The sequence below is a fragment of the Gymnodraco acuticeps genome, unplaced genomic scaffold (assembly GCF_902827175.1).
Source record: "Gymnodraco acuticeps unplaced genomic scaffold, fGymAcu1.1, whole genome shotgun sequence".
Classification (NCBI taxonomy): Eukaryota; Metazoa; Chordata; class Actinopteri; order Perciformes; family Bathydraconidae; genus Gymnodraco; species Gymnodraco acuticeps.
The window spans coordinates 388,424-401,581 of record NW_022990682.1 but is presented as its reverse complement, the minus strand read 5'-3'; the positions used below and the strand labels follow the sequence as shown (position 1 = coordinate 401,581).

Here is a 13,158-nt window from a genome sequence, read left to right as displayed (position 1 = left end):
CCCGCAGGATAATTTCTAATTACTATTAGATCTGGCCCGCCGGTATATTGCACGCACACCTTCACTCAATCCTGAGGGTTTCCTCCGCTCAGAGTCTGACCCCAAACATTGATGAACTTGCACCGAAGATGAGATGCCAAGTATCTGCTTGAGCTAGCATCACAGAGCAGCAGCACACTGAGTTTAAATGGATGTTTCCTTCTGCACTTTTTCTCTCACGACAACAGGGCATGTTTGGTTTTTTCTTTGAGGGGAATTGTTTTTTTGAAGCTGTTGTTGGCCTGTGGAAAAATGTCATCATAAGAAATGACTGCAACTGATTATTTAATGTTTAATGTTGTTTTTATAGGCAATAATTTAAGCTTAGTTAGTTCCAGGTTTAATATGTGTAATAAGTTCATTTCAATACATTTTGCAATAAACATTGAACCAGTCCGGCCCTCCACTAGTACCCATTTTTTTATTTTGGCCCACTGTGTATTTGAGTTTGACCCCCCTGACCTCGAGTTTCTAAACTCCATGATTGTCGTTGGCAAGTTGCATTTCTGGTGGTGAAACAATAAAACAACTGAACACAATAAAACCAGGAAATCCTGCAGTGTGTTGCGCTGTAAGCCAGATGATACGTCAAACAGCGGAAGAGGATTTGAAAACGTTCCTAGGAGTGTGGAGCACTGGCACAAAGACCCTGGCAAAGTCTACTGGACCACAAAGCCATGTATGAATAGGAAAGGACAAAGAGAGAAATAAACAGAGGGTGAGAGCTCGCTTAGGATTTGTAACTTTATTTTAAATGGACGTATCGTACCGAGAGCAAAGACATGAACAGCTGAAGGCGTCAAACTAAAACAAGAAGTAACATATTTGTGTGTAAAGAGAAGGAAACACACTGCTTCAATTGTATTACTTTATCTGTCAATCAATAAACAATTTCATATTCTGTATACTTTGAAGATTTTTTCTCAGAGCATAATACTTAATCGTGCTCTTATAAGAAAAAGAAAATGAGTGTCTTGAAATGTATTCAAGTCACAAACATATGGTGTGTGTTTGATGTTGTTACAATCTGCACATTCAAATATAAACAGTATAATGATAGCCTATATGGAGTTAAGCTGAATATCTGACTAGCTATGCAACAAATGCTTCACAGCCTAAAGCAGGGGGGTCAAACTCAATTTCATCGCGGGCCACATCAGCATTATGGTTGCACTCAAAGGGCCGGTTATAACTTTAAGACTATATAAAAATACATGTATAAATATTTAATATAAACGTATATATTATATTACATTATTGCCTCTGCATTGGATTATTATGGGATAGGGTAATAACTTCATAATTAACTACATCTGAAAGCAGAAGTCTAGGGCAAATCATTGGAAGTCTCTTCAATGAGAATGTCACAAAATGATTAAAAAAAAAGCCAAATTGAAATTTTGAAGCAAAAAAGTCAAATTCTGAGAAAAAAGTCAAATTCTGAACAAAATTAATATTTGAGATGCATTGTGGGACATGTAGTTTATGGGCAACGTGCTTCTGTAACCGTATAATAAACGTATTATATTCTTTCAGAGCTCTTGTGGGGCCACACGAAATGAAGTCGAGGGCCGGATTTGTACCCCGGGCCTTGAGTTTGACACCCCTGGCCTAAAGTGATCTTTTAATTTATGTTCTAGTATTTTCTCGTGTGATTATATGACAAAAAAATAATGAAACCGTTTGTCTTTTTGTCATATCTGCCTTCTGAACTGTCCATAAATACCTGTAATGAGTTCTCCTCTTAAAAATGAAACCTTGAGGGCTCCTTTGCTTTCAAGGACAGCCAGGATTTACAACATGCAACACCTGAGATGCCTCACAGCGTCTGTTACGTGTGAGGAATGAGCCCGGTAGAGTTGAAAGACTTGAATGGGGTCGTGTTTCTCTTTGTGTGTCAGAGGGCTTACCTCCTCGGCCTCAGAGAGGATGCTGTTGTAGGGCAGCGCTGCGTCGCAGTCTGGGATGTAATCCTGACAGTAAGTCTCTGCTGCTCGGGGGTCATCGACTATCAGCAGCTGCTGGATGTCTCCCTGCGTCACGAAAACATAAAACAAACAAAAACTGAACAAATATGTGAATTCTATCATAAAAAATAAGCTCCCTTTTTTTATATTCTAAAGCAAAAGCAGCAAATCTTCACATTGAAGACACTTAAACCGGAATACTTTTTCAATTAAAATAATTTAAGCAAAATTGCTGCCACTTAATCTTCTTTGAGCTGCTCTTAACATCCCGATAGCAATGAATATATTAAATGCTTTGACAAAAAATCCATAACAAAATGTCATCTGTGGAAGCCGTGGTGCTGTAAAAAGCACGACCAATCATCTAAGCCGGCCCGGCTAAAGTAACTGGATGACCTACCTGCCTGTCAGCCTTCCATCTGTGCACAAACTTATCTCGTGCCCTCATTGGTCATGTGCGTTCGTGTGTGTTCGAGGAGGAGCTCTGTAAGGAAGTCTGAAGGAAGGGGCAGATTTCTTTCGGCTGTGTACTTTCAAATTCTAGCACACTCGAGCTGGTTTCTCCATTCTTACCTACCCTACCTTTAAGTTACTTAAATATAATGGTGAATGGTTGGATATATAAAAGATAATCATATTTTAAAAGGTTTTTGGAAAGTAATAAAGTAAAGTAAATACATCAGTAAAATAAATGCAGTGGAACCAACAGCACAACACCAAAACGTGTAGAAGTATAAAGTACAATAAACTGAAAATACTCGGGTGCAGCAAAAGTACCTATAATTTGTACTTAGGTAAGCTTCCACTGTATACTTGTGCCAGATTTGCTCCAGTTTGTGACTCTTGCGACCTCAGATCCAGTGCGGACTGAGGCTGGAAAAAGGAGTCTTTTTCATTATGGTCCTTGGTCTTGGAATGACCTTCAATCACGCCTCAAACTGACGGCACTTGTCCCTATAGCTTGTTTTAAATTGAAGTTGTCTGAGGTCCTTACCACCAGCTGCTCTTGCAGTAATAAGTAGTGCACTTTTCTTACTGTCCTAATGTGCACAATGTAGTGACTGCTTTTCGTCTTTAAGTTTACTTAGTTGTGTTCTCTGTATTTGATATGTCTGTGTTATGTGTAAGAATGTGTAACGTTGCTGCCTTCTTGGCCAGGTCAGCATTGTAAATGAGATTTTGTCTCAATGTTTTCATCTGGTTAAATAAAGGTTAAACATTTTTTTTTTTTTTTTTTAAAGTAGTCGAGTATATGAACTAAGTTCCACTACTGCATAGGAAACGTCATTTGTTAAAGTGCATCCTTTTTAGTGAAAAACAAACAAACAAAAATAACGTAAATATGAATCATATGTAATTATAAGTCCCTATGCAAACAAAAAGGGATACATTTGACTTTTCTACCTTGATAACGAGCCAGAAGGCTTTGCCAAGTAAAACATTTTTATTAAGGGCAACATTCACCAAGCTTAACTGATTGTGATTGTATTTTTAACACGATCCACCATTTAATCCTTAATAGTGAAAGCATATCAGGAATGCAGAATATGTAACAGCTCTTCATTGACCATTAATTAATTGCTGACATGTCAAAAACATCTGTCTGCCGGGTCTTTAGCTCCGACTGTATGTGTTCATTTGGTCAGATCAAAGCGACTTAACGGGCCGCTTTTATCATCGCTCTGCAGTTAATCGTCTCCAGAGCTGCAGCCTCAAGTGGAGCCATAACAGAGAGACAGCAGAAGGTCTTTCAAATCCACACACATGTAAGGGAGTCCAGGCCAAACATGAGCTGAAGGTTTGTTCAGTTAAACAGATGGACCACCTGACATTGCACTCAAAACACTTTGAGTTCACACTTGGGTTCTGACAAAATGACCTCCCACTGCTGAGGACACAATAAAAACAAAGCTCATAAAAGTCAGATAAGGTTTAACACAGCTACAGATTTGGAGAGCCTTTCCCAGAGTGCATTGTGAATAATGTGCTGCATGTTGTGAGCTGTAGCAGGACTGCAGGATGAAGGACATTACATTACATCTCATTTAGACTTACAATAAGTGCATTCAACCATGAAGAAACAAACTCAAAAGCAAGAAACCTGAAGGTACCTGATGAACCAGGAGAAAAGCACATAGTGTAGGGCGTCTACAAGACAAATTATCTGCCATATATTTGACCTCTGCATACATTTACTCAATAATCAGCAGCATTATAAGATCATGATTTGTAGCAGAGGTAAAGATGCAGTACATCCTCACCGCCACTGGAGGGCAGTAAAGGAGACAAGCCTTATTCATTTGATGGACAAATTAAACAAGCCGCAACAAGCAGAGACGCTTCCTTACCAAACAAAGAGAGCTTATGGTGTGTTATCGTTCTTTGTATCTGTTGCCAAGTCTTTTTGTCAGTTTTTCCTAACGTTTCCTAGAGTTTCCACCAAACAATGAAGACAGTATCACCTCCATTGTTTGCCCTCTATGTCTTCTTACATAAAACACATATATACATATGCACACACCTCGAATACTTCCTCGTCTAGCAGGCGTGTGCCGAACACAGTGACCCCCTCGGTGCTGACGTGGGAGTCGTGACCTCTGAGCAGCTCCAGGGTGTCGAGTCTGACGCAGTCCAGGTACAGAGTCACTGACTCGCCCTCCACACTGTAGGCCACTCGGTGCCACCTGGAGAAGAAATTCAACTTATTTTCCATCTTTTTTAGCAGAGACTAAGATTCAAGGCTTTTATTGTCATGTGCACATAGCTACAGTGTAGATGTAACAATTAATATCTTAGGTCACAGGCTCCTCCAACAGTGTACACAATACAACAGGTCAAATAGTTAAAATAGTGAATACAAATAAAATAGAATAGTGCAAGGAGAGTCTATATGCAAGTAATTGGAATATGATATATTAGATCATATTTACAAGTTGCAAAACAGTTGAATGTTTTCAAAAGTACAGGTGTTGAATAGTCTTATGGCCTGTGGGATGAAACTGTCCTGGAGTCTGGTGGTTTTAGTCCTTCCTTCCTGCAGCGGTCAAACTATATAACCACCACGGCCCCTAGTAGACCCACAACACACACACACACACACACACCACACACACACACACACACACACCCACACACACACACACACACACACACACACACACACACACACACACACACACACACACACACACACACACACACACACACACACAACACACACACACACACACACACACACACACACACACACACACACACACACACACACACACACACACACACACACACACACACACACACACACACAGACTATAACACCCCTTGCTGTTAAATACCAACCAACTATGAGCAATATGTGTAATATGTGCAATATATATATATGCCGTTATTAACTGTGCAATATATACTTGGCTGCTAAATCTTCAGAACTGTTACATATATTATACACATATTTATGTATATATGTATGTATGTGCAGGGGCGCAAGGGGGTGAAAAGTTAGGACGATTCTAAGGGCCCGTGACTGACAGGGGCCCAAACAATTTTAGAATATTAAGAAAAAAATGTTTAAGTAACCAATGTAATTATCTTTTCATGGGGCCCAAAATCCCTGGCGGCGCCCCTGTGTATGTGTGTGTGCTTGTATTTATGTATATAAATATATATGTGTGTGTGTTTAAGTAGATACATGTGTGTGTGTTTAAGTAGATACATGTGTACATGTGTAGATATTGTCATTTCAAACAACCCCTGTGTATTCTTTCGTTTATATTTTATTTTACTAATTTTGTTTATTATTTAGTATTTAATTTGTCATTTTCGGGTCTCTAAACATATATGATTTGCAAAACTGCATTTTTAATATAATCCCAAATAAATAAAGAATTACAAAAAAAAGAACTGTTACAGGATGTGTATTTCGTAAACTGTGTAACTTTTTTTATTATAATTTGTTTATCTTTAACACTTTTGCATGCATGCTTCTTAGGTCACATTAAGCTGTTACAATGCAAATGTCCCCTCTCTGGGCAGAGACAGAACCGTTTGTGGCTGGGGTGACGGGGGTCTTTTGTAATCCTGTCTTGTGTTTGAAGTTGAAGTCAAAAATCGAAGGCTAAAAGTGTGTGAATGGATGCGTGTGTAGTTACCCACTTGCCATCAGCCAGGTTGATCTTTCTGAAGGTGGGGTAGAGCTCTGGGGGGGGGCTGACCCTCATGGTTCTCATACAGGAAGACGGGAGAACGGCCGATCTCCAAACCCAGCTGCTGTGTGCCCTGAGAGACCAAAAGAAAGACGTTGTTTTAATGCAAAATTAAAAGAATACTATCAACAACTTCCAGCTACTGTCCTTAGGTTCTTCATATTTGGAATATACTTGATATCTCATTGTAAAAGAGATATTCCATTGACATAATATATTCAAATAAAATGTAATATTGTGTTTTAATTGTGAGTTTTTTCTGTGATGAAGCGCTATTGTATTTTTTCTTTAAATGCCATCAATTTGCCAGGGACTGCAGATGAAAATGTGCCTCGATGGCTAAATCTGCCACATTTACATGATGAAGTGCTCATGTTAATTAATGTGCATTGTCACTTCTTAAATAAATACAAAAGATATGTAAATGTACACCCTCAATCAAGATTCAGCGGATTTATACGTTTTTTGGCAAATCTTCAAGAACATTTTGCAGGACTTGCAGAACATATTTCCATTTAACGGACAACCTGTGATGCTGATCCAATCTTGCCGAGCGCATGGTTGGAAAGGATTGTCAGCCTGTGTTAGTACGCTGGACACCATGAATTATCTCATTAAAGTAAATGGTGAATGGACTGCATTTATATAGCACTTTTGGAGTCTTTGCAAACCCTGAAAGCACTTTTACTTTTGCAAGTCATCATTTACCCATTCACAAACATTCATACAGAGGCAGCCACACGAGAGGTTCATCCCAATGTCCCTCCTCGACTCCTCGACTCCTCTCTCCTCGATCACTTGAGCCGGAAATCGATTAACACAAGCCACGATAAAGGACATCCCAATTGCTCTAGGAGAGAGGAGGGAGGAAGCTACCAGAGGAGACAGGGAGAGGGAAACACGAGTGCTAAGACTCGAGGAAGAGAGGCAAGTGAGGGAAGAGAGGAGGCCAAATCATGTTTTGGGATGAACCTAAGGTGTCACCTGCGCCGGGGAGACTCACATATTCACACACAACATTGCCCAAGGACACTTAAACATGCTGACTGCAGGGGTCAGGGATCAAACCGCCAACCCTCCAATTGGCGCCAAAACTCTCTAACTCCTCAGCAACATGCAACAAAGAATGAAATACATCAACAGTTTGTGATGAACACATTGAAAACATGCCACGGTATCAAACATGATGTCGGCTTTAGGGAACATTTGGCTTCAACGTCCTGATGTGGCGTTTCATGGTGCATACCTCCGAGTCGAACAGGGAGAGGAGAAAGACCTGAGAGCCTTTCACAGCTCTGACTGTTGTCATCACGGAGAAGTTCATCGGGAATGGAGAATCTGAAAGAGATGCATACATTAGGTCACGTTCTCTCATTGGTTAAATACATTCATAATAACCCAGGTATATTACCAGGGAAGAGTTGATTGGTGGGTGCGCTCAGTTGAATCCTGTCGATCTTATAGGAGAGGTCCGTCTCCCCTCCTCCCTGCCGGCTGGTGCAGAGCCCCGACTCCAGCGACACGCCCTCCATGTCGTCCGACAGCTCCAGCAACTTCAGGACATCAATGGGCTTTGCTGCGTAAAGAGACAGGAAACAGTAAGGATGAGAGGATAGGTGGTTTTGATCTGCTGCTTCTCAAGAGGGCGCTCACATGGCCAGGATATCAAATCAGATCAAATCAACATTTATTGTAGCTCCAAATCACAAGAAATGCCTCAAAGGGCTGAACAAAGCAAACAAAAGCATGAAAATAGCATAGAAATTATAAAAACATTATACCTCAACATTATACCTCAACATTATACCACAACATTATACCTCAACATTATACCTCAACATTATACCACAACATTATACCACAACATGATACCTCAACATTATACCTCAACATTATACCTCAACATTATACCTCAACATTATACCTCAACATTATACCTCAACATTATACCACAACATTATACCTCAACATTATACCTCAACATTATACCACAACATTATACCTCAACATTATACCTCAACATTATACCTCAACATTATACCACAACATTATACCTCAACATTATACTCAACATTATAAACCTCAACATTATACCTCAACATTACCCAACTTATACCAACAACATTATAACCTCAACATTATAACCTCAACATTAATACCTCAACATTATAACCACAACATTATCCTCAACATTATACCTCAAACATTATAACCTCAACATTATACTTCAAACACTTATACCACAACATTATACCACAACATTATACCACAGACATTATACCACAACTTATACCTCACATTATCCACAACATTATACCAAAACATTTATACCACAACATTATACCCTCACATTATACCACAACATTATACCACAAACATTATACCACAACATTATACCTCAGAAACATGATACTCAACATTATACCTCAACATTATAACCTCACATTATACCTCAACATTATACTTCAACATTATACCACAACATTATACCTCAACATTATACCTCAACATTATACCTCAACATTATACCTCAACATTATACCTCAACATTAGTATTGCCATGTGATAAAAGCATGTGACTGAAGTGATGGTAATGATGAGAAACTAGGTGATGGGAAGACAGATGCGAAGAGATGGGTTTTGAGTTTGCTTTTAAAGGAGTCAGCGGAAATAGCTTTTGCGGATCTGAAATGGTAGACGATTCCAAAGAGGCCACTATGGGTTAACCACGACATTCCAGATTTAAGCTACTGAAGTAAAGAAGAACAATGTATTGCCTTTGTCCCTCCAGAATAGCAAACAGTGACCTCCTCTGCTTCGATTGTTGAGAAACAGACAATAGACATGGTCGAACTTGAGCTGCACCAGCAAAGACATTCATATCTGTGCTTGGTAACGTGTATGACAACTAAACAATCGCACTTCATATTCTGACAGGGGGTTTAGTTAACGATGTCTTGCTATCTCACACCAGCTTTATAGCCAAAATCACCACATCAGGACCCTTTGTTTGGAAAGAAAAACCCAGACAAACTCATCTTCAAGCTTCAAACAAGAAATAAGATGCTGTAAAAGCCAATGAGTACAAATATGTTTCAGCGTCCTCTTTGAGATGGTGTTGAATTAAATACATTGGACAGAAATTGGGAGGGAGTTTCATAATTTTGGCCAAAAACAAAGCTTTTTCAAAATGAAGAAACTCCCTCTGGAGAGAACGTTGGCATTTTAGCTTTTGCAGACCATTTACATGCACTGAAAGCTATTTAACACATTACAGGAAAGGCAAAACCCCAAAAAGCCAAATAGGGCCCGTTTAAAAGAATGTAGTTGCTACAGTTTAAAAAGACAGTTGTTATTTGTAAATTAAAAATCATCAGCCTTTGTTCAAGTTATTTATGTTGCATTTTATATTATTGCTAACTTAAAGCAGAAGTACTGTTGCTATGGTTACCTTTAGTTCAACACACTTTGCTCATTGATTTAAAACAGCAGTGCTATTGTTGACTGTAAAAGTGTTTCTGTTATACTTGTTTTTAAAGATTCACCACTTAATGTTTTTTATTTAAACTAGTTTTAGACCCTTTTACCTAATCTGACTCAAACTCATCTCTCATTAACCTCTTTCCAACCAATCAGACAGCCATTTGAAGCTGACAAGCTCTAATTAAAGCACTGTGCACTTCCTGTATGAGCGTGATGTTACCTCTGAGAAATGTGTGTGATTATGGCCTTATTATGAAGCGTTATCAGTCAGAGCATGTGCAGAAGCTTGGTGTAATCATATATTAACGCCTTTCTTGGCACATGCAACAGTCTGCATCACACAACAAGACTACGCCAGAGGGCAATAAATTAATACATGTGTTTTAACGATGATTCAGCCTGAGATCACACACACACGCACACACATGTAACAAGCAATAGAGCTAATTAGAATTGCTTGAGGCACTTCTAAAGATGTGGCTAGAGTTGAATCGTTAGCAGAAATGCATATGCTGGCACACATTCTTCTGAAACGCTGTCGACACAAAGGTCAGAGATCTGTGGGACGGACTAAGCAGAAAAAGATGGAATGTAAAAGACGAGACAGGAGATAAATGAGCAACATATTGAAAGTGAAAAGGGAGAGAAGGGGGTAAAGAGGGAACAATAGAAGAAAGAAGAGATGGCAGGGGAGAGGAGGGCATGCCTCTACTGGTGTGGCTTCTTTTCACACGTATTTCTGGGGCTTACGTAAACCCTACATCTGCTTTGCACCTTTCTACACACACACACACACACACACACACACACACACACACACACACACACACACACACACACACACACACACACACACACACACACACACACACACACACACACACACACACACACACACACACACACACACACACACACACACACACACACACACACACACACACACACACACACACACACACACACACACACACACACAACGTTGGCATAGCATCTGAGTCTGAGCGCCAGATGTATTTGTCGCACTTTTTTTGTTTTGTTTGTCTGCTTGTACATGTGTTGGTCTGATGGCTGCCAGCTGGTAATTCTATCTATTGTGTGCAGGGGCATCATCATGTTAACTGATACAGCTGCTTATTAAAACTTGCTAAAAAGGTTTTTATTAATGTTTGTGGCTGAGAAAAGAGATCGTTTTGTGCTCTGATTGCTCACTGCAGTTCCAACACAAAACATACGCTGAGTGACCACGAAAATAGAAACACATGCACAACATCAGGAGGATGCGTCCCCAGCTGACCCAGAAAGCGACTCAGGTTCTGGTCCAGGCTCTCGTCATCTCACGCCTAGACTACTGCAACTCCCTCCTGGCTGGTCTACCTGCATGTGCCATCCGACCTCTGCAGCTCATCCAGAATGCAGCTGCTCGTCTGGTCTCCAACCTTCCTAAATTCTCCCACACCACTCCGCTCCTCCGCTCCCTTCACTGGCTTCCGGTAACTGCTAGAATCCACTTCAAGACACTGGTACTTGCTTACCATGCTGCGAATGGATCTGGCCCTTCCTACATCCAGGACATGGTTAAACCGTACACCCCAGCGCGTGCACTACGCTCTGCATCAGCCAAACGACTCGCTGCGCCCTCGCTGCGCCCTCGCTGCGAGGGGGACCCAAGTTCCCATCGGCAAAAACACGTGGGTTTGCTGTCCTGGCTCCAAGATGGTGGAATGAGCTCCCCATTGACATCAGGACAGCAGATAGCTTACACACCTTCCGGCGCAAACTGAAAACTCATCTCTTTCGACTCCACTTCGAGCGTTAGAACTATTAACGAAGCACTTTTATACTAATAAAGGACTGGCTTACCTAAAGCCAGTTGAGTAGCACTTGAAATGTTTTTGCTCTATGAAACCTGATGTACTTATATGATTCTGTTTTCTTCAAGGTTGTATCTTCTTGGTCGAACGCACTTATTGTAAGTCGCTTTGAATAAAAGCGTCAGCTAAATGCAATGTAATGTAATGTAAAGCAATAGTTCTACAGTGTAAAAGGTTTTTGTTGAGATTAATAATGGAGCTGTTTTGGATTTGATTTGATTTGTAAGTACAGTTTGAAGCTACGTTTTGTGACAGTGATGTATTGTTCTACATGTTATTGAAAGGTCATCTCCATCACATGAATGGAGCAGAGACATTTTGAACCTTAAGATGTATTGAAATCCAATACAACATCACACACAACCTCAAATATGACTGCAAATAGAGGGAAACGGTTAGACTGGATCTGGTTTTGAGGTTATAATTAGTTTTTTTGCTGAACCATTTATTTTCTGAACAGACATCTATGAGGTATATTTTGACTGTTGACAAAAAGGTGAAATAGCTAACTATTAAACGAAGGTGCAGCACAACATAACATTTCTATAAAACGTTGACAGAAAGAAACAATATGAAATAACTGTGCGACTGTAGTGCTGCTCAGTTTGGACATTAAGGACAGGGATGATTCTCTGTGGTTCTGCTGCTTTCATCCTGGTCTGATTAACTGTCAGTCATATCTTTCTCCTTAAACTATTCCTTTAAAATCCTACCACCATGTTATTCTCAATGTCAAACATCTAAAGCACATTTGTTAACTGACTACATGATTGTATTCGAAGCATATTACAACAAAACGGTTATATATTTTTCTTGTCAATTGTTAGAACGATAACCAGCTCACGTGCTTTACTCAAAGCTCATACACAGGTTCATGTGTAGCTGCTAGTGTTCAGACATGTTTGAGCCGCGCTTAGATTTAAGGTGACTCCTGACACTCATCAGTTGTGTTTAAGAAGAGGGGTTTCAGTCGTACATACCAAGAACTGATCCGACATCTGAATGCAGCAGAGGACAAGACGAGACATGGAAACTCTTTGCCCTCACTCTAAAAGCACTTAAACACATCGGGTAAGGTTCCTCAATGCTAGTAATGTACATGTAAGTATGTGCAAGGCATATACTGTATACAAAAGGTGCAAGCAAAATAAAGCATCCACATTGTGACTGGGCATCTGCACATACACACATATTGTAGTGGGCTGCACATACACAGGGGGGTTCTGGTCTGTATCAGTTGCTTCAGTTATCCCGAGGCTTTAAACTCTAGTGAGAGGGGCACCGAGATCAACATGCACACACACGCAGAGCATTTCAAACGTAGGCCTCGAACACATGGCAGAGCAACAGTAGTGTGAACATGAAAATAGATAGATAGAAAGATGGATGTTTTTTGGTGAGTACAATGAGATGTAACTGACCGGGATTATCCTTATCAGTGCAGACTTTCATCCTCACATTAAGGGCTTTGAGGGTGTTTACATTCCTACTCATGTGTAGAGTTTATTTTCATGTGAAGTTCCCGATTTGAGGCTAGAGTACAGCATGAAAAACACCATTAGCAACCATTACCTTTTACCCCTTATGATTGGG

The 13,158-nt window shown here is 40.1% G+C and overlaps 1 protein-coding gene across 1 annotated transcript in view; it reads right to left on the bottom strand.

The window, feature by feature from the left end:
* LOC117555331 (collagen alpha-1(V) chain-like) overlaps window positions 1-13,158 on the bottom strand; it is a 64,546-nt gene that overhangs the window by 40,358 nt on the left and 11,030 nt on the right. Inside the window, 6 exon segments of the mRNA XM_034230193.1 lie at window positions 1,950-2,072; window positions 4,528-4,690; window positions 6,159-6,211; window positions 6,213-6,281; window positions 7,455-7,546; window positions 7,620-7,784. Of these exon segments, the coding sequence (XP_034086084.1) occupies window positions 1,950-2,072; window positions 4,528-4,690; window positions 6,159-6,211; window positions 6,213-6,281; window positions 7,455-7,546; window positions 7,620-7,784 (665 nt within the window).